We start from the raw sequence: 22,058 nt of genomic DNA, 5'->3' as shown, positions 1-22,058 counted from the left end.
TTACGGCAAAATTTTATATCACAGCACTGCTGAAATTAGGAGTAACCATATGACTTGCTTAGGCCAATGAAATATGGGTAGAAGTGATGTGTGTCACTTCTAAGCAGAAAATTTATTTATAATCTCATGAATCACACTATCTCTTTTCCTTCGGTCACAAAACCAGACATGCTCCAGATGGAATTTGCTCTATCAGCCCAGGTCTTGGAGTTAAAATAGCATGAAACAGAGCCACAACCTACCCATGATATCGCAAGCAAGAAACACACCTTTGCTGTTTGTAGGCCATTGAGTTTTGGGGGGTTAACTGTTATACAGTATAACTTAGCCCGAATTGACTGAGAGAGATCCCAAGATCAAGGAGATGCTGCTTATAAAAGTGAATAAGACATGATTTGCTTCCTCAGGAACATCATTTTATATTAGGGAAAGAAATACATCAGAATAATTACAAAACAATACATCAAAAGCTAATAAAACATGTGGAAAATACTATGATTACACTGGAGATGGAGAGGCAAACCCTATATGAAAAGTTCTAGGAATAGTTCATGCAGGACCTCAGTGATTTTGAATTTGGAAGGCTATATGAGAGTTCCCTTTTTAAAAGGAGGACATTCTAGAAACAAATACCATCTTCAAAAGTATAGAGGTGTGAAAGAATAAATTTTTAAATGAGCAATGAGAAGCATGATGTGGATGGGGATGTATAATGTCCGTGTAATGTGGGGGGGAGAACAGTGATGAATCCAGAAATCTTATTAGATTATGAAGGGTCTTGTATACCATGCTAGGGAGGTAGCAAAGATACAGGCAAATCAGGATTCTGATTTTGTTTCTGCCACTAAATATTCTCCCCTTGAAAAAGAATATTAGTTTCTTTATCTGTAAAATGGGATTGATAACACCTACCTCACAGATTTGGTGTGAAGAACAAAAGAAGTATCTAATGCTCGATAAATCTTAGTTCCTTCCCATTATGGTAAGGAGGTGAGCTTTCATGTAATGATTGTGTTGGGTGTATATTTAAAGCAAAGGGTTGACGGGGTCAGAATCATACTTTAGAAAGATCACTCTGGAAGCATTTGAAAGATGAATGGGGTAGTGGGATGATGAGAGGCAGGGAGACCAGTTAGGAGCTCAGTGCTATAAAACAATCAATCAAGAGTATGTGAGGATCCGTTCTAAGGCAATGCTAAGACCTGACCTTTCCCCTTTTGTCCTATGAATTCCTTAGATGTCAGGTGTATGAGTACCATCAACAGGGCAGGGAAACCACTTGTGATTTTCTGGGGTCTCAGTTTTGCAAAGGTAAATTTGGTGCTGACCACACTCATTTATGTACTGAACCTTTCCTATTGAAGGCCCTGTATTCTGGTGCTTTCTAATGTCTAGCCTATGATGCCTCACCCCATGTTTCAAGTCCTATCACTTCTTTCCCATCCCCTCATCATTCTGCTCATCTGATAAACTCATCACCATTCATGTGAAAATGGGACAAAATATCTTCCATAATTACAGTTTCCATGTTTTCTTTCATCTGCTTTCTGATGACTTTATTATCTCAAAATATTACTCCTCCCCTACTTGTTATTATTACTGTTACTGTTATTTTTGCATAGTGAATATGATGTTGGGTTTTATTTTTAAGAGCAATGATTCTCAAACTTAGCTGTTCATTAGAATTCCCTGGCGAGTTTTTCAAACTCTCTATGCCCAGGTCACAGCCCATACAAATTAAATCAGAATCTCTGGGGGGTGGAATCCTGTCATCAGTAATTTTTCAAACTCCCAAGTTTTATACAAAAGAGCTGCCAAATTTGAGAGGCAGAGATTTATGGAGTGATTTTCAAGGTTTCATGTGCAAATTGGGGATCTTGCTCAAATGCAGATTCTGGTTCAGCAGGTCTAGGGCAAGGCCTGAAATTCTGCATTCCTGACAAGCTCCCAGATGACACTGATGCTGCTGGTCTGAAGACCACGCATTGTGTAGCCAGCACTTACTGAACCATTAATATCCCTGTTATAAAACCATCTGAGGATATTCTTTAAAGATGTTATTTAATTATTTATTTGAGAAAGAGTGAGCAAACACAAGCCAGGGAAAAGGCAGAGGGAAGGAGAAGCAGACCCCTGCTGAACAGGGAGCCCAAACTGGGGCTCGATCCCAGGACCCTGAGATCATGACCTGAGCCAAAGGCAGACGCTTAACCGACTGAGCCACCCAGGCGCCCTCATTTGAGGCCATTATAAAGAAAACATCATTATGATTACCCCAGAACAATTTTCTTCCTCCCTCTTGCAGCCAAGGCCACGTTTGGAATTCTGACTAAGCATGTGTCCACTGTTTAGCTGTCCCTTTTCCCTTACAAGTAATGGATGGAGTGTTAACCAAAAGTCAAATGTAGTGAAACACTGCATAATACGATTGACCCTTTTAAAAGGGCTCCATGGTCCTGATATGTGAAAGCTAGGCTGTGTTGACCCTTCATCAAAGAACTTTAAAAAGATACCAAACAAATCAATGTATAATTATAATTAATAATGTTACATTAACATTTAACATATGCCAAACAAGGTAAATCCATTTAGAACGGCTGCAGAGGGGCTTAATATTTAGAGGCCATTTAGAATGGCCTTTTCTGTCTGAAAAGGAGATTATAATGAGATTTAAGTTCATCTAGAAAATTAAAAGATGCCAGTAACACAAAAGTCACCTCTCTCATACCACATAACAGTTCTAAATAGAATGGAAATGTCAAATTCTATTTTTATGACATTACATTACAGTACTTCCAGTTTTGGTATATGTTAGCAGAATTGTTATGAAAGCTTAATTTCTTATGTGTGTGTGTCCTTTCTTATATGTGGAATGTCCAGCTCAAATGTTGCTGAGTGGTTATTGAATGAACGTTTAGGGTCTGGTCCTTAACGGCACCTTTTACTTCTACCCATTAGACTCCAGCTGGACAGGGGGTCACAGGAGTGGCACTGGACAGTTTCCCTTTTCCAGCCTATAAACCAAATTCCACCATCCCGAACCTTGTGGGCTCCAGACCATCTTTGGCTAAGTCCCACATGAAACAATTTCTAAGGAACACACATACACACAAGTACACACAGTCCTAACAGTTTCATGCCTAATAAGCTATTAATCAAGAGCCTAAAAAACTGGCTCAAGGCATTAGGTGGAACACATAACATTTATCTCTTTTCATAGAATCCTATTGAAATGACAACATAAATGATATAGATGAGATAGATCCATTAAAGCTTTGAGAAGAAAACAATCTATGGAACAGAGATTTGGATAGATTTTTGGAAGACGGAAGGAAGGTATAGCTATGAGAGATAAACCAGGGCAGAGGAAAACATGACCAGAAAACACAAGAGAAAGCTATGGAGGAGGTTGGCATTTTCCTCCTGGCAGAGAACAGGACCAGGCTGCTGAGTAGGGCAGGTGATTAAGGAGCTGATCATGTAGTAGCTTGCTCAGTCAACGGGAGAATGAAAAGAAATTCCAGACAGGCAGTCAGGTCCGGGAAACGTGGAGAATGACCAGTCCACATTATTCATCACTTGCCATGTTCCAGGCACTGCTCCTGGTGCATGGACAGAACAGTGAATGCCTCAGTCTCTACTCTCAAAGAATGTATATTCTCAGGAGAGGTGAACAGTAAACAAACAATCCAATAACTACATGTGTTTAATGATAAGGGCCAAGAAGAAGAGTAAAGCAGGTAACAAGGATAAAGAGTGGCAGAGCTGCTGTCTTAGAGTGAGAATTCAGGCAGGGAGGGCCTCTCTGAGGACATGACATTTGAGCAAAGCCTAACAGAAGTTAAAAGAATGAACCAAGTGTTTTTCTGAAGGAGGAAGTTGAACAATCCGAATTAGGGAGGCTGTAGGTTTGAACCCTGTCAAGGAAGCCTTGTAGGTAGAGTGCCATGGGTGACACATATGCAGTGGAGCAAGGGCCAGGGCCAGATCCTGTAAGATCTGAAAAGCAAGGGCCCCTACCACTAGACTTTTTAAAAGTGTGATGGAATGGTACACAATTTCACTCATCCTTAAGCATCAGTCTTTATTTGGACAACCAGCTATAGGCAGAGAATGAATGGAAGCAGGAGACCCATGAGGAGGTTAATTCTAAGAGTTGATGTGAGACAAGATGGTGGCTTGAGGCAGGGTGTAGTGATGACAGTGATGGCCAAGTGTTAAATCTGAGGTGGGTTGCAGGATATGAGTCAAGGATAACTCACCTTGAATAAGAGATCAGAAAGCTTCAAGAAACATGCCCCAGCAATGTAGCTTGAGTAGCCGTGTCCAGCCAGGCCTCAAGCCTCAACAGGAGGCCTGTGAGAAGGTTCTGGTTTTGCTTAAACCTCTTATAGACTGAAAAATCTTAAGAGCCCGTGGCTAATGTCAAAGAATTTAGAAATACTCAAAAGATTTTATATATGTGTACTTATATGTGAAATGAATGCTACAACCTCTACTTTTACAAAAAAAAGTTGTCCCTATCTGGTGAAATTTTGTTGTTATGCTGATAAATAGTGAGGTTTTTCCACCAGTCTGTCTATGAGAGAATGGCTGGTAATGACACTGACCAAAGGCTCAGTCAAGACAAATTATTATTCAACGATGAGTAAATGTTCCTGCCTGCTTCCCCACTCAAGCCTTACCTACCTAAAGAATGGAACATCCTGGGACAAAATGATAATATGGTTTTCAGAGATGAACAGCTCAGCAGAAGAGTGCTGAGACAGATGCTTTACCTCAGTCAGTTGCCGTGTTGGCTGGCATTGACCACAGGGCAGCGAGTTAAGGATGACAGGACATGAACTTCTCTTCAGCTATCTCTGATTCCCCGCCTTGTATGTTCTTGTCCATACCTCTGATCCAGATCCAAGCACAGGTGGGTGGACAGTTAGTTCCATGCAGGCTGTGGTTTTTCTCATGCTAACTGTGCTTTGCAACACCATAGACACCGGCAGAAACGTGGTGGCAACGTTTAACATGGGGGGGGGGGGGCTGGAAACTAATGGATAAATGATGCTGCCTCCTCCTTTGGGTAGGAGATTCTGGGAGGCCCTGGGACAGTCACTTCTGTTGTTCATAGCAGTGACTTCACTAATGCACCTTGACATTGGCCTTCCCTTGATTCTAGTTTCACTTTTCCTACACCCTCACCAGTAAATCACGTCCCCAAGACAAACACGGTCTTTGTCTGGTGCCTGCTCCAGAGAAATCAAGCTAAGGCAGCTTCTTTTTAGTAACTCAGCCACAACTGTCATGGCAAAAACATCAGTTTGGAAATAAAAGTTCTGATTTTCTTCATGACCAGCATTTGGCTCTGCTGCAAAGAAATTCGCCTACATCCATTCACAAATATTTTGTTCTTTGTATGTTTGTCATTGTAACCTCAGACAAAGCAGTTAGGTTTATGGCACTATGAATGTTAAATGCATTTAACTGCAAACTTGAACAACTTACCATCAACTGCAGGATCCCTTATTTCAAATGTATTTAATATGTACATGTACAGAGAATTTCCTCACACAAATTTGATTTAGTTGGGCACTATATCACTTATTGTGATGTAAGTGGGCAATAATTATACAGTCTGAGGTTTCTAACCTAAAGAAATTGTAATCTAACTGTAATAACACATTGTTGAGCTATTGCTAGTCATTTCCTACCTTCCACAACATTGTAAAGTAAACACAGATTATATATTTACTCTCATTTTTGAGATGATCAAACTAGTCATCAGAGTGGTTAAAATAGGGAGCTCGTATTTGGCAGAAGAGACCTACAGTATTTCCCCCAGAACTGCAAGACTGTTAAAACCCACGCAATCACAGCAAAGGAGAGCAGGTTGGGCAACCTGGTGAAGTTAAGAGAGCTGTGTTTGTGAAAGAAACTCTTCACTCACTGTTTCATTTAACAGGTATTTGCTGAGTACTTTTAATATGCCAGGCACTGCACAAGGCACTCTAGCCTGGTCTTGGGGTGGAACCTGCTAAGAGAAGTCAGGAAAGAGGGAAAAAGAAAGCAATTTCTTGGGAGGGCAATATTACAACAGTTCCAGACCTGATAGAGACAGGAGTATGTAATAAACTTACCATCACCATTAGGGGATGTAGCTATGTGGATGGGCCAGTGGAGCAATAATTCACAAACTGATCGGTCCAATCAATTTTAATGGCCTGTCAACCAAAGGGGCAATCATTTTTAAACCTGCCAGTCAACTGAACTTATTAATTAGATAATTTGATCAACATCCAGTATTTGAATAAATGCAAAATCGGGAGATGCAGTAAAATTAATTGATTCGCGGAACATTTTTTCCTCAAATGGAGTGGTCATTTGATGTGGAAAGTTGCTTTTAGAACATTCGACAATTATTTTGAGTATAAGTGTCATTACTCCACCTCGGCATCTAGGTGACCCCTAAAGTAGCAGATTACCTTCTTTGTAGCTCATCTGGAGGAAATAAATAATGATAACTTGATCTTCTTTAGGGGTTTCATGAGTCAGCACCTAAAGACAATTCCTTCTTCCACACACAGAGCTTTAAACATTCTGGGTCTTAGGAAGGAAAATAAGGAGGCTATCTCTTGGATTTTATCAGCCACTCTTCTTCTACAATAGTTTCCCAACATTTTCCTTGAAGAATAAGAAAAACGCTACTGTTCCTCCCTGCCACCTATTTACTGAAGGAACTGAATTCTGAGGCATTTCAGCTCTTTTAAGCCTGGTTTGAAAATTCCTATCAGGTTTCAGATCGTCACACCTTCCTAGGTCAAGAGCAGCTTGCTATGAAAAGGTCAGTTTTACAGTTTTACCCGGCTTTATCCCCACCTGTACTACACTCCTACATCCTTTAGTGAAAAGTGCATTACTTTGAAGTTGAAGGTTGCATTCAAGCAGGCAGGGCAGCTTTACTCCCACCCTGAGTTGAAACAGATAATGGATTCAACAGAGCAGGTGTCCAACTGACCAAGGTCACCGAACAATGACTCAGTGTAAATATCCAAATTGCGGTTGTGGACAAACTCGGCACATGACAGGTGCAGTTGATGAGTGTCCTTTTGTCTAGCTGTCACAGTGGTCTGAGGACACAGAACAAATCAAATGAAGACGCTCGTGCCTGCTTTAGAGGGTTATGTCTTCACTAATCCCGTAGAACCAGCAGGCTGGCATTACTTGGTGCAAATTTGTGCACTGGTGTGTTTGGATGATTTTGTTTCTCAGGAGCTATTTGTTCGGGGGGTGGGGATGGAAAGCAGAATGGTGAAGTCAGTTTTCTCCTAACATTTCTAAGGATGAATACTTGTGGAGGACAAGCAGACAATCTCTACTTAGAAACAGTCAATCCAAAGAACCTAGAAAGTCCTTCAGAGTTGCAAATAGAAGATCGCAACTTCAAGAAAAACATGAGGAAGAAAATCAGAAGACTCTGTTCCTGGGAAAGAACAGAAATTATAACCAATATGCTACAAGTTCATGGTTCTCAGCAGTGTACTGAAGCTTCAATTTGAGACAATGCCTGAAAGTCAAAGCCAAAGGCATCAAATACGTGCAAGGTGTGAATGATTAAAGTAACAAAAAGTGGGTTGAACTAGGATTTTTTAAAATATAGTTGATAAGATGAAGAGTTTTAGAAATACCCTTGAACTACAGAGGGCTAGCGTACATATATTAAAATAGTTTATAGCACTTTTTCTGGTTTCATAGATGAAAAGTCTAACGTAAGGTTAAATGCTCTGAAAGTAAATGAATATAATCTTAAATTGCTTTGTATTTTCAATGTAATGAAGAGGTCAGCAAACATTTCTCTCAAGAGCTATATTGAGAAAAAAAATAATAACCCTTGAATGACTAAGAACCCGGTGCACCTGTTAACATAGGTTTATAGAATCTTCCCCATTTCACGAGTGTGAAGGCTAAAGTTACGTGACTTGTTTTATCTTTAGAGTGCAAGAGCCCAGATTCAAAGCCTCTTTTGACTGTTAACTCAGTCCTCTTGCTACTTTCCCACAGTGGCTGTAACACTTTGAGTATCAAAAAAAGGCCTCCAAGAAAGCTCAGTTCTCCAGAGCTTGCTAATTTCTCCTCCCTCCAGGGTCAGTACAGCAATAATTGTGTGGGAACACTTGTCCTCTGTGCTGAAAGAACAAGCTATAGCCTTCTCCTCTTTTTCTAAAGGTACAGTTGGCCAACAAATATGTTTGAGCACCTACTGTATGCCAGACATTGTTCTAGTTGCTGGGACACAGAGTGACTGAGTCCTTGCCTTCTCGGGACTTCTATACTAGTAGGGGGATACAATTGACAAGCATCAAATAATGAAATCAATCAATCATATCAGATTCTGATAAAAGTTAGGAAGAAAATAATATAGGATGACATAATAAAAAGTAACTCTCTCTGGCAACTTAATGTGGGGACTGAGGTAGGCCAGGTTTTTTCAGCAAGGCTCATAGCATGGTTTCATTAAGCAGGAAGATCACTGAAATACCAATCACAATACCCCAAATAGTAGCTTGAATATGGGAAATGGCAAATGACGACATGGACAATGAGATAACATTTCCAAGATATATTATTGTTGTGGATGAGATTACCCACACCGTGCTTTGAGTCTGGGCCAAGACACGTGGAAATACAGAAGAAAAAGAGCTTCTGGGTGGAGATTGAGGGTGGGCTTCCCTAGGAGAGATGGAATAATGGCAGTGCTGGTCTAATATCACCTCCTAGCCCTAAAGTTATCCCACATGATATTAAAAGGTGGGGGAAATAATGGCTGATACATCCCTCACTTGACATGTACCAGGCAAACGTTTTACAGGAGTAACTCATGTATGAGGATTATCTCACAAACACTATTGTCCACACTTTACAAGTAAGGAAAGTGAGAAACAGGTGGCTTAAGGAACTGTCCTGTGAAAAGCTAAATGATGTCCCCCCAATGATGTCCATATTCTAATACTCAGAACCTGTGAATATATTATCTCACATGGTAAGAGACTTTGCAGACGGGGGCGCCTGGGTAGCGCAGTGGTTAAGTGTCTGCCTTCAGCTCAGGGCGTGATCCCAGCGTTCTGGGTTCAAGCCCCACATCAGGCTCCTCCACTAAGAGCCTGCTTCTTCCTCTCCCACTCCCCCTGCTTGTGTTCCCTCTCTCGCTGGCTGTCTCTATCTCTGTCACATAAATAAATAAAATCTTTAAAAAAAAAGAGAGAGACTTTGCAGATGTAATTTAACTACAGATTTTGAGATGGGGAGATGATTCTGGATTATATGGTTATGGCCAATGTAATTATAGGGTCCTTAAAAGAGTGGGAAAGAAGATGGAAACAGACGTAAGAGTGATGTGGCCAGGAGCCAAGGAACACAGGCAGCTTGTAGATGCTGGAAAAGGCAAGAAAAAAGATCCTCCCCTGGAGCTTCCAGAAGGAATGTCACCTTGATTTTAGCCCAGTGAAACTGATGTCAGACCGCTGGCCTCCAGAACTGTAACATAATAAATTTGTGTTGCCTTAAGCCACTACATTTGTGGTAATTTGTTACAGCACCAATAGGAAACCAATACATTGCCCAAGGCCACGGACTTACAAAGTGTCAGGGCCAGAATTAAAATTGAGGCAATCTGGTGCCAGTGCTGGAGATTTAACCTCTGTGTTGTAGGGACTCTCACACACAGAATAAAATGTCAGGTTGAATGCAAAGCAGTGTCTCCTAGGTATTCCTCTTATGCTCAAAATTTGAGACACCAGAGAAACTGCAAAAGGAGAATGATAATCTTAGACCAGCTGGTATACAATAGTCTTCACTCCTGGACCCGTGAAATCACTAAGCAAGCCTCCCATTTTAGAGATGAGGAAATTGAGGACTACAGCGTTGTGATTCTTGAAGTTAAGCAGCTGGTTGGTGAAACAGTTACACAAGGGGGGCAGGTGGTGATGTGGAAAGACCCAGTGATCTCATTGCCTATATAGAACTCAAAAAAGGAGGCTGTGTGGCAAGTGAGAATCAAAGGAGCCAGGCTTCCTGAAACCTGTGTTTCTCATTATTCAATTAGGAGGAATGGGAGAAGAAATGTTAATTATGCAACTACCCAAGGTAATACCTCTAGAAGAATCCAAAGTTCTCACTGCACCAACCTCTCAGCCCCTGTGATTATTATATCCCCAGATATTAGCCACTTTTACATCCTGGTTGCTCATGCTCTTTAATACATAAAGTGGGTGCTCATGAATATCAATTGAATTAAACAAAACGCTTATGACAGCATCCTTAAAACCCATGCTTTTCAAAATGTAAAGTGCATGCAAATCCCCTGGGGACTGCATTAAAATGCAGATTCTGAGTCAGAAGTTCTGGCTGGGGACCGAGATTGGGCATTTCTAGCAAGTTATCATGTAATGCTGATACCGCTGGTCCATGGTCTGTACTTTTAAAGTTCTCTGAAAATGAGACTTCCGTATCCATATGCAAAATATAAATCATAAAAAGTTTGATCACTTAATGAAAGTATCCAGAGATGGCACAAAGAGATTTCCCCCCTTTTGTCGCCCCCCCTGCCCTTCCAATAAAGGGAGTAAACTAGACGCCAGGTTTCAACGGAAAGAGTTGGAACACTGCCCCCAAATACCTGCTACCTGCTCTCTGCTCTGTCTTCCAGAGGCAGGAAAGGGTGTAACGAGAGGAAAGAAAGAAGTGTTCAGGAGCTCCCGTGCCTCCGTTCCTCCTTCATTCTCAGCCTTTAAGGAGCATCTGCCCCTTTGGACCCGCTGAGGTCAAGGGCGAACACACCGGAGCACAGCGCCGCGCTCCCCCCTCGGCGCCCTTGCCCTGGCGGAGACGGCCGACGCGCGTGCGTGAGCGCTTGGTATAAATAGATCCCAGGCGGCAGCCACCGGACAGAGCCGGGTTCCGGGCACCGCGGGCCATGGCGGGCGAGGACCACCAGTGGCAGGGCAGCATCCTCTACAACATGCTCATGAGCGCGAAACAGATGCACGCGGCCCCGGAGGCTCCCGAGGCGCGGCTGGGGGGCACATGCTGGGGCTGCTCGTGCGGCTCGGAGCCCCCGGTGGGCAGAGAGGGGCTGCCGGGTGGGCGGGCAGTGACGCTCCTGTACCGCTGCTGCTTTTGCGGCGAAGACCACCCGCGGCAGGGCAGCATCCTCTACAACATGCTCACAAGCGCAAAGCAGACGCACGCGGCCCCGGAGGCGCCCGAGGCGCGGCTGGGGGGCGCGTGCTGGGGCTGCTCCTGCGGCTCGGAGCCTCCGGTGAGCAGAGAGGGACTGCCTGCGGGGCGGACCACAGCGCTCCTGTACCGCTGCTGCTTTTGCGGTGAAGACCACCCTCGCCAAGGCAGCATCCTTTACAGCTTGCTCACGAGCGCAAAGCAGACGCACGTGGCGCCGGAAGCGCCCGAGGCGCGGCCTGGGGGCGTGTGGTGGGACCGCTCCTACAGCGCGCAGGGCCTGGGGGGCAGAGGGGAGCTGCCGGGCGGGCAGGCAGTGGCGCTCCTGTACCGCTGCTGCTTTTGCGGGGAGGACCACCCAGGCCAGGGCAGCATCCTCCACCACTTGCCCACCAGCGCAAAGCAGACGCACGGGGCTCCTGAGACGCAGCCCGCGGCCCCTTGGTGGGACCCCCAGTGCGGTGCGCAGCGGCCGGTGGCCCTCAAGAATCCACAGGTGGTCTGCGAGGCAGCCTCGGCCGGCCTGCTGAAGACGCTGCGCTTTGTCAAGTACTTACCCTGCTTCCAGGTGCTCCCTCTGGACCAGCAGCTGGTGCTGGTGCGCAACTGCTGGGCGCCGCTGCTCATGCTCGAGCTGGCCCAGGACCGCTTGAACTTTGAGACGGTAGAGACCTCGGAGCCCAGCCTGCTGCAGAGGATCCTCACCACCAGGCGGCGGGAGACCGCGGGCGACGAGCCGCCGCCTCTGTCCCCGCTGCAGCCGCCGTCGGCACCGCCGCCGGAGGCCGGGCATTTGCCTTCGGCCGCTGAAGTCCAAGCCATCAAGTGTTTCCTTGCCAAGTGCTGGAGCCTGGACATCAGTACCAAGGAGTACGCCTACCTCAAGGGGACCGTGCTCTTTAACCCGGGTAAGGGCGCGGCCTCGGGCGCAGGCTTTTCTCTGTTCAGAAAAAAAACCCTGGGCAGTGCCTAACGGAGGCGCAGACACGGAAGAGTTTTCGGTGGTCAGGGGAGTGTCAGGGCACCAGCAAAGAATCACGAGTAATTCCGCAGAGTTGGGGGAACTCCAGAACGCACTCCTTGTGGGTGGGCTGCTGCGAGACACTCAGCAGAGCGGGGGTGGTTGTTTGATGAGGTTTATTACTTCTGTCTCTATCTCTTTCTGCTACTAAGGAAAAGTTTTTGCCATCGAAGCACAGGGATGGTCCTTCTCCTCTAGTCTTTTAAATCCAGTAGTATCGCTATAGAAAGAAAAGTTTGTGTTCACTGCAAATTCTGCAACATGTCTTTCCGAAACCCAGTTCTGAAATTTACTAGAACCTTTCTGTTAGAGGAAATCTATTCAGGCTAGTAAGAAAGGAGACATTTGTTAAGGAGTCCTAGACCCCCCCCCCCCCGTCATGAAGGACACTGGACTTAGCCTTTCATGGGTCTGCCTCTGAATGATAATTTTTATGGTCCTAAGCAGCTGGACTATGTCATCCTCCAAGTGTCTGTATCAGGGTACCAAGGGGGCAGGGAAAAAACACTAGGGACTGCCAGCAGGAGCACTGTCTGTTAACAGTTTGCAGAGACCCTAGGGACCTCCTAATCAAGCCCCTCTGCCCTTCACCCTTACTCCACCCTGTGTGCAGATTAGGTAGCCTAGTTCCAGATTACTTTACTCCACAGAAATGGCCAGTGAGTCATGGGGCATGGGCCTCCTGGCCCCCGTGGAATGTCTGCTGCACCATACTTTCAGGTTGTCTTTTAGGTGCTGGACACTGCCCCACAGAGTCCAACCAAATCATTAGAGAACATCTCCATGGACCACCTAGCACCTTTTCTTGAGTTTGTCCCATTACGAGAGTCGTCTTTGACCACAATCCCTCCAAAAGGGTCACAAGCGGGCACGAAGTTTCCAGGCAGCTTGAGTTGTTTTTATAATGCTCCCTCCACACCTTTTTTTCCCCCTAACACCAGAAGTCTCGGGTTATGTCCCTGCCTGCTGCCTAACATTTTTTGAAAGGGTATAGAGCAATATTTAATAGGATAATATTTCATTCAGAACTCACATTTCAAGACCTAGAGCCTTCAGCTCATCCCAGAGATGATTGTAGGTCACCTTTTGCTTATATCATTGTTTTCCAAACTTGCCTGTGCATAGAAGGGGGGGACACTCCTTCGAAGTCTTACCAGGCTCCTCCCTGGAGGTTCTGATTTGGTAGCTCTGGTCCAGGGTCTGCAGATCTCCATTTGTATTAGTGCCCAAGGCAGTTCTTAAGATCATTTAGAAAACAATGTTTTCTTGCTCCTTCAGCCAGTGTTCTCAAACATCTCCCATGGGCCTTGTTCTGTTGGAATACAAAAGAAAGGCAGGGGCTCAGCTTCCAGAACTTTACATTCCACTAGTTTCTCTCTTTCCCTCCACCCTGCTTGGCATACTTTGGTCACACACATGCATCTCCCTTATTCTATCTGCTCCTCTGAATCCTCTCTCACTGTGAATTTAATTGGCTAAACTGAGTGTGTTTTAAACACAAATGCACCTGCTAGTGTGTGGCCTTTCTTTGATGTTTATCCTTTTGTTGTGTATCCTCTGATCTTTATGTGTAAATATATATATTTTTATTGTGGAGTCCATCTCTCTACATTTTCTCTTTCCCAAATTTACTTTATGGGCGTGTCTTTTGCGGGGGGGGGGAGGGCGGGGCGGGGGGTGGCATTGGAAAAGGAAGGTGTGCTATGAAAGCCAAAGAAAGGGACCAGTAGTTCACAAGATGACGTTTTAAGGAGCCATGAATCCAAACCTAGAGGAGCTTCAAATTCCTGGTGGATATTGATGCCAGCCTCCTCTTCCCCTCATCAATGGAATTCAAACAATAAAATGGGGTCTCAAGTCTGGATAATGAGTGTTCGGTAGTAGGGGGTTGTTAATGTGTGGAGCGGGGTAATCAGAAATGGAATATGGGGCACAGATGTGGCCTAATTTCAGTCTCCTTTTATCAGACCTATTTGCCTATGATAGGAATGACTTGCCTGTTACTATTTCTTAAAGAACGGAGGCTGGTCCTGCTACTCTGTTGGTCACCATGGTGTTTCTGAAATACTTTACTGCTGGATTCTGTAGGAAAGGGAAGGAAAACGATTGCCGTCATCACTGACATCCCTTAAACAGCACAGTAAATTGGTAATTATTTAAATACAAGTTAAAGAACTTTACAGTATTATTACTGTCATGCAGGATCAGAGAACTTTTAAAAGCAACCTCCTCTTACCACCATCTTTATAAAACGTACAGGCATATTATCTTTTCCACATTGTATTTCATTCACGTTTACCAGCGTTATCACATAATACTGCAAGAAGATCAAGCATTCCCTGTTTGAAAAGTTACTTTCGAACCATGTTGAAATTGATGATGTTTGCATGTTTACTTTTTAACGCCTGTAAGACAATGCTATCAAAGACCCCTTTCTTTAGTACTTTTAAAAGATGCTTTTACAATATTCATTAAAATCAGTTTTTTAAAAAATCTTCCCCAATACAGAAATCATGGTACAATGAGCTAAAGGGCCAGTGTTATCTCTTAAATTACTTATGGGACTCAAGACTAACATCAGCCTGTTGGCAAACAATTAGAATGAGACTCATGAGTCACTGTGGCTATGCAGTTGACCCCCGTCAGCTGGGTAATCATGGTATTAGTGGGAAATTCAAGGGAGGATGGTGAAATATTTGTCATCTGGCAAAACCTGTAGTCATTCTACAATGGCCTATTTCCCATAGGTAAAAGGTCAAGTGCTCACTTCTTGAAATAATCTTAATATCTTCCCATTTGTACAGTGAACTGGAGCCATAATTCATGAAATGATATTCTACTGTCACAGTGAATACATGTGCATGTGCTGGCTCAGGGCCAACAGTTCTTACATGTGAGGTTACAAACACTGACTATAAAATAACTAGATGATATTTCATTCTCAGAAGCACTGCTTTTGAAAACTTAGCACTGGTTTGGCATTTTCTCCTTGTTCTAGAAAGCCCTTTTAAGCAGGAAGCTTGAACTCTTGTTTAATGTGGGAAGGGGCAGAAATGGATATATGTAAATGAGCTAAGGATGCCAAGTGAGCTTTTCACAATAAAGAGACTCTTCTCCCTTTTTCTCCTCCAGACCTGCCAGGCCTTCAGTGTGTGAAGTACATTCAGGGACTTCAGTGGGGAACTCAGCAGATCCTCAGCGACCACATCAGGATGACACACAGGCGGTACCAAGCCAGATTCGCCGAACTGAATAGTGCCCTCTTCCTGCTGAGATTCATCAATGCCAATGTCATCGTGGAACTGTTCTTCAGGCCCATCATTGGTTCAGTCAGCATGGATGATATGATGCTGGAGATGCTCTGTGCGAAGTTATGAAGGCGTAGGGGTCACACAGGTGCAGTTTGCTATGTAAGAATAAGGAGCCAGAGGCAGAAGAGTGTAAAAAAAAAATGACCAATAAACTTTCTTATTTTTATATGCATATTTTTGTATTCAATTAAAGAAAAACTTTAGTTGTAGACAATTAGCAAATCCTCTGATCCACACTGTTTCACGGTGGAGAAACACATGTGCCAACAGGTAACACATCTCTGTACATCTCCAAGGAAAGAACAGACTACTGCTCTAATAAGCTATTATCATACCTTTAGTGACTCTCTCCACTGAACCAGCTAAAATCACATTTGTAATATCAAATTATAATAAATATTACAATGTTGACCATAAACTTGATGGTAAAAACATTTCGGAGTTTAAGCAAGGCTTCAAAAAATATCAAAAACCTAGCCAACATAAACAGAAATTAAGTTATCTTTGTAGGTGGCATCACGACATTTAATATTGTTGCATGCCAGGATTGGCGAGGGTTGACTCGGCTCTACCTTCACTCCCACTTCCATTGGCTGGGTGGAAGACTGTCCTTGGACCAACTGGAGTTAAGTGGCCATCTGTGATCATAGAAACACCTGAAAGTGAAGTCAGATTTTCCAGAAATTTAGTCTGAGACTTTATACAATAAATAAAGTTCAACAAGAAACTTATATTCTATAAAGGGGCACTGTAGTTGTAGAAAGCTCAACATTGTTATAAACCCCTAATAGTATCTCACCCTTAAGATACATATGTAACTATCACATTGAAGAAGCATCACATAAAATCATAAAGTGACTTATTGTTGACTCTTGCTGCCCCAGTACATGTAATCTGTAGAACCAGTTCTTCCTTTTCCCTGGATAAAGCTTAGGGCACTAAATGCTTATTTACTTATAGGTAATAAATTGCCCATTAGTGATTAATACATCTAAGCCCAGGGTACTAACCCAATGCAGGCAGTCTTAAACTTATGTGCAGACCCCTTTGGCAGCGTGGTGAATGTCTGGACATCTCAGAACCAGGCTTTCAGAATAATGCAGCAAATAAAATTCTAAGGATTACAAAGGAAATGAATTATGTCAAAATATAATAGTAAAAATGTCAAATTTTAAAAATAGTTTAAAATGTATAATGTATATGCTTCCTTATCAATACATTAAGTAACAAACTGGTGGCAGTTCTAATATCTACCTTCATTTCAAAGCAGTCATCAATATAATTGAAATTTCAAAATAATCTACAACATCTACAATATGATAAGAAAAGACATTTCCATTGGTGACTGTATTGGGAGACCCCAAGATCACCACCCCATTCAGATTTGCTAGAAGCTCTCGTGGGACACAGCATGCAGTTGTGTTCAGGGCTAAGACTTACTATACCGATGTGGTAAGGCTATACAGCCTGATCTTAAGGGGGATAGGCACAGGCAGCTTCTGGACAAATCCATGTGTCCATGCATCCTTGCACAGGCTGCTCTCTGCTCTCCCCCTCCCATGAGGGGTCACCCAGAGCACACTCTTCCTCAGCAATGAAAATTCAACAACATGTATGTGATATTTCTGCCCAGGGAGGCTCTTTGAGACTCAGAGTACAGGCTTTTTACTGGGGCTGTTCACATAGACACCTTTCACCTAGCACGTACCAAAATTCCAAATACACAGAAAGAAAGCAAATGCTCGGTATAAACCCCACTGTTTGCACATTCTAGGCCCAGTGAGTCACAGTTATGAGTTAGGGAAGGGCTGGGACACTCCCCAAACTAAGGTTCCCAGATGTCAGCCAAGGGTCAACCTTGCAAGGAGCCCGTTCTAAGGATAGCTGTCCCACTCTTGCTATGCTGACTCGTTTGCAGAACCCACTCCCTTGGCCCATGGCCAAGGTGTCTTTACAGAATTATCATCAGTAGGACTCCATACAACAGGCTGAGGCCAACCTACAGTATTGATCTCACACATGCCTTTGGGGGTTCTAGACTTAGCCAGTTAAAACACAGACCATGAGCCATAAAGCTCTTAGAAAGCCAGGTGGTTTTCTTCATAACTTCCTGTATGAACCTTTTGTTTTGTTTTGTTTTGTTTTTTGTTTTGTTTTGTTTTGTTTTGTTTTGTTTTGTTTTGTTTTTAACCTGGCCTGAGGGATCAGTTCAGGCCCAGCACAGCCTGGCGAGTAAGATGAAGCTGTCCCCACGCCTTCCAGGGCTGAGGCAGTGTCATGATGGTCAGGGCACACATCCAAGAAATACAGTCCCCGAGGGTACATGTGTCCCTGGAAACAAAGAGTTTACAAAGTTCAGGCACCCCGTGCAAGCCAGGCTGTACACGCTAACAGGGCCCCCAGTGTAGCTTCCCTGTGTGGTTCCTCCCACCCCAGGCTTCTCAGTGGTGCCTTTCAGAGGAAGTGCCTGAGGTGGTCAGTGCCGGAGAGGTCTGTCAGCACTAGTCCATGGCCTGCTGAGTGGGGAGGGACCGTGCAGGACCCCGCAGCTCAGTGTCACATGGTCACATGCAGCCTGGGCTTGGCGGTCCTGTGGAATGTGAAGCGCTCAGGGCAGCTGGCACAGGCAGCACGGTTTTCCTTCAGTAAGAGTGGAAAGCTTCTGGGAGCAGTTCTGGAAAACCAAGATCACTCATGCCCCACCTCCACCCCTGGGCCTCCCCATGGCCCAAGGTTTTGTTGTTGCAACATCAGTATGTCCCACTTAATAATCCTAGCTTTCCAATTTCTCCTATCATTTCTCTCCTTCTCTTTTTTTTTCCCCCAGACATCTTGTCTGGACAGGTTGTGTACGAGAGGGACACAAGCATTTTCACAGAATAACATTTTTATAGTACTTAACCAAAAAGACACATCATATTCAAGAACTGGCCAGGGCAAAGAAATGGTCAGGGTGAAATCCTGATTTTTCAGTATTTTCTAAAAATGGGTTTACATAACCCCTTCTCTCCCCAGACGTCTTGTCCTGATCATTTTTCTGGTGAGCAGCCTAGAAAAGATCAATCCGTTTCTGGAGACAGCTGCACTGAACGATCTCACGGCCTTACTAAGATGTGTACAGCAGGAGAAAGGTGATGGGGTGGAGTCGGGCTGTCTGTTTACTGCAAATCACAACTCATCTGGAAAGCAGAACACAGCCAACAGCAGTGACACATCCCGCCCCCCTAGGGGTTCCAGAGTGTGATCTGTCAGGAAGGGCAGAGGGTTATGCTCCCCCGGCAGCGTGCAGCTTTCAATGGGAATCACAGGTTAGGAACACAGGCTCCTCATCAGAAACCTAGAGCCCGGGGCGCCTGGGTGGCACAACGGTTAAAGCGTCTGCCTTCGGCTCAGGGCGTGATCCCGGCGTTCCAGGTTCGAGCCCCACGTCAGGCTCCTCCTCTATGAGCCTGCTTCTTCCTCTCCCACTCCCCCTGCTTGTGTTCCTTCTCTCACTGGCTGTCTCTATCTCTGTCAAATAAATAAATAAAAAATCTTAAAAAAAAAAAAAAAAAGAAACCTAGAGCCCTTCTGCAACGTCATTTCCTATGGTCTCATTCGAGAATAAGCCCTTTCCTTAGACAGCCACAAATGACCCAGCTGGTCTAGCCAGCATCTACCACATTCTCATAACTACGACCCCATAGAAGGGTGTCCTAAATTTCCAGCAGTCCCAGGGTCTGACTTCTGTTCCTGGAGCCTGTGACTGCTATCAGCTGAGCACAGCTCACGGCTGGCAGGGAAACAGCCCAGGGCAGGAAGTATCAGGTTTCAACTTGGAATCAGGTCCAGAAAAATAGCATCTGGGAAGTCAGGACATCAAAAATGCCACAGCTTTTCCTCAGCAGCAGCAGCAAAGCTGAGCCACTGTAGGGCCAGGCACCTGTGTTCCAAGTTCAAGTGACAAGCAAGGCTTTTCCACGCATTTATTACCTCGTCAGTCTTAGGGTCCAAATTGCCCCATGCAAAAATGTGCACACCAGGGGCCAGAAAATCATGAGCTCCCAGGGGTCTGAAATCTTATTTTCCAAGAACTCATTAGCAAAATTAAAAAATGCTTTCTAAAATCTCCAAAGTGTATCTTCATCTGGACATTGGCTCCTTTTCTCTTGAGACTCCAACAAGCAAAACCCTAGCAAAGATTCATCAATTATAGAGACCTGTTTCCAATATTATGAGTTTAAATTTCAATCCGCCCACCTGTGACGACAAGCAAGGGAGCTGTGTCCCATTTGCACTTTTTTTTTTTTGCAGCTTTCCCTAGTTGAGATGACCCCTCTAGCATTTATGAAATTGAAAGCATGTAATATTCTACATTATTTTTGTATCCTATATCCAGGTGCAATAGCCACAAAATGAAAACTGTGATTTAAAATTCCTTTTTTTTTTCCATTACAAGTTTAGGCAAACCCCTAGCAGTGAATTCCCCATTTCCAGGGCTCACATCACAGCTGCCAGGAGAACGAACCCAGCAGGACTGTGGGGCCTGGGATGACTGCAGTAGCAGCTAGGCTGAAAAAATGGCTAGGGTGGTTTTTTTCTCTTTCTTTTTCCCTCTGGTTTATCTAAAGCCTTGCTCCAGCCTTTTTTTCCTCCCACTTAGAGGAGAGAGTAGCCACAAACCAATGTTTATATTTGGGCCCTTTCTCCCCCTGCCCAGAGGAAGGAGAGAGACAAACAGATCACCGGGGCTATGGCGGCTTTTCCCTCACTGCATGGGCCATAGCCTGCGTGGCCCCAAATAGCTGGGGGTCCAGCCAGCCACCTCTCCCAGGAATGGATTCTTTTGCCATTGCATAGGTAAATTTGCCTCAGATCACAAACAGCCGCTCAGCTGCTGCTTCATACCTACTCCCACCTCTCGTCATTCCCTGCCCCCCCTTGCTCCCCAAAATAACACTGTGGCTGTATTTCAGTGAGTTACGTCAGTAAGTTCCACCATTGTGCTGGAAGTCCCCAAAACCACCCCACATTCAAATATTTCACTAGATGGTCTCACAGCACTTACCTGTATCTGTGATCACAGCTAAGATGATTTATGGTGATGCAGTGAAGATATACAGCCAGAACAGAAAGGAAAAAGACACAGGTGGAGTCTAGGGGAATCCTCCAGCAGGTTTCCTTATGATTGCTCCCTCCCCTGAGAGGTCATCCAGGGTGCACTCTTCCCCCTTCCCCCGCTCCCCGACACCAAACAAAAATTAGCAACAAGCATGCAATGTTTCTTCCCAGGGGAGCCCATGGGAAGACTCAGTGCCTAGGGTTTTTACTAGGAGCTGGTCACACAAGCACCATCTACCTAGCCCATACCAGAACTCCAGACTCCCAGCAGGAAAGCAGGTGCTCCCCATAAGCCACAATGTCAGCACAAACAATCTAGGCCCAGTGAACCACCCTTATCACTCAGCGCAGGGTGGGAAGACTCCTGAAATTGTAGTTCCCAGGTTTAGCCAGGGGTCAACCTTGCTGGCAGGCCTTTCTAAGGATAATGATCCCAGGCTTGCTATGTTAATTCGTTTCTGCACATACACTGCTAATACTTCTGTGTGGGGTTACATGCATTCATAATTAAAGGAGAGGCTACGTTTCAGTGAGAAAATAGCTATGTAACTATTTTTTCCCCTTCAAGTTCACCGAACCCCCAATTTCCATCCACTGGCTCCTTGAAGAGAGGGAAAGTCCACCGATGACTGATTCAGAACCAGTGAAAGTTGATGGCTCATTTTTTCCCAGTCTGAGACTTTGCAAAGTTAACTGCCTGCAGTGGTGAAGCAGGGGCTTCTAATATTCCCTCCACTTTGTAGTGTTAGTTGTACTCCCATATTTGCTGAGGACCACAGGGTTGGAAGACCTCAAGGAGGAAGAGGAAGAGGAAAGAGAAGAGTTCTTACCTGGCTGATGCCAATCTTCCAGTTTTCTATGGCTACAGCAGATGTTTCAAGTTGACTCTCCTGTGGGTATTTACAGAGATTATTTGGAAAACTTTCTCCATATTTCCCTCAATGCTGAGCTCTCGGATCCCTTTCCTACAGCTACTTCTGTATTCCTTCCAGTTTTGCTTCTCCTTCTTCAGTCCCCAGATAGCTAGATCTCTCTACAGCTCCTTCTACTAAGTCTTTCCACCCCACTAGGCAACTCTTTGGGACAGGACGTAAGATAAACCTACGGCAGCATGCCTGCCCTCCCTCCCTCCCTCCCCCTCCAGAAGGGAAACACTTTTTGCTTTGGCGAGCTTGGAGCGTGTGGCTGCTCAACCCAGTCACCTGTTCTGTCCTCTGCTCTTCTGTCTTCTCTGTAGCCCGTCTGTTGCCCTTAGATTTCCTGGTGAGAGTCAGACACTGATCCATGATGTTCCCAAACTTCAGTGGACACCGATTAGCTCTACAAGTCACCTCCTTAAAGTCTTTTGTTGACTTGAGTCACTCCACCTTTGGGGCTCCCTCAAATATTCCTTTCGCCGTCCC

At 44.6% G+C, this 22,058-nt stretch overlaps 1 protein-coding gene across 1 annotated transcript; it reads left to right on the top strand.

Moving 5' to 3' along the window:
• Nucleotides 1-10,953: 10,953 nt before the first annotated feature.
• Nucleotides 10,954-15,722, top strand: NR0B1 (nuclear receptor subfamily 0 group B member 1). Its single transcript, XM_026513242.4, has 2 exons — nucleotides 10,954-12,131; nucleotides 15,377-15,722. The coding sequence occupies exons 1-2, from the start codon at nucleotides 10,961-10,963 to the stop codon at nucleotides 15,619-15,621; spliced, it is 1,416 nt and encodes a 471-aa protein (XP_026369027.1). The 5' UTR covers nucleotides 10,954-10,960; the 3' UTR covers nucleotides 15,622-15,722.
• Nucleotides 15,723-22,058: the final 6,336 nt, after the last annotated feature.

This window comes from Ursus arctos, chromosome X, assembly GCF_023065955.2.
Source record: "Ursus arctos isolate Adak ecotype North America chromosome X, UrsArc2.0, whole genome shotgun sequence".
Lineage (NCBI taxonomy): Eukaryota > Metazoa > Chordata > Mammalia > Carnivora > Ursidae > Ursus > Ursus arctos.
The sequence above is the reverse complement of the archived record's forward strand: the minus strand, read 5'-3'. Positions and strand labels throughout refer to the sequence as shown.

What these genes read in the sequence shown, in the direction of transcription:
- NR0B1 (XM_026513242.4), top strand. Translation starts at nt 10,961, where the DNA reads ATGGCGGGCGAGGACCACCAGTGGCAGGGCAGCATCCTCTACAACATG. An exon ending in GACCGTGCTCTTTAACCCGG is followed by an intron (nt 12,132 to 15,376) that starts GTAAGGGCGCGG and finishes TTTCTCCTCCAG; the next exon opens with ACCTGCCAGGCCTTCAGTGT.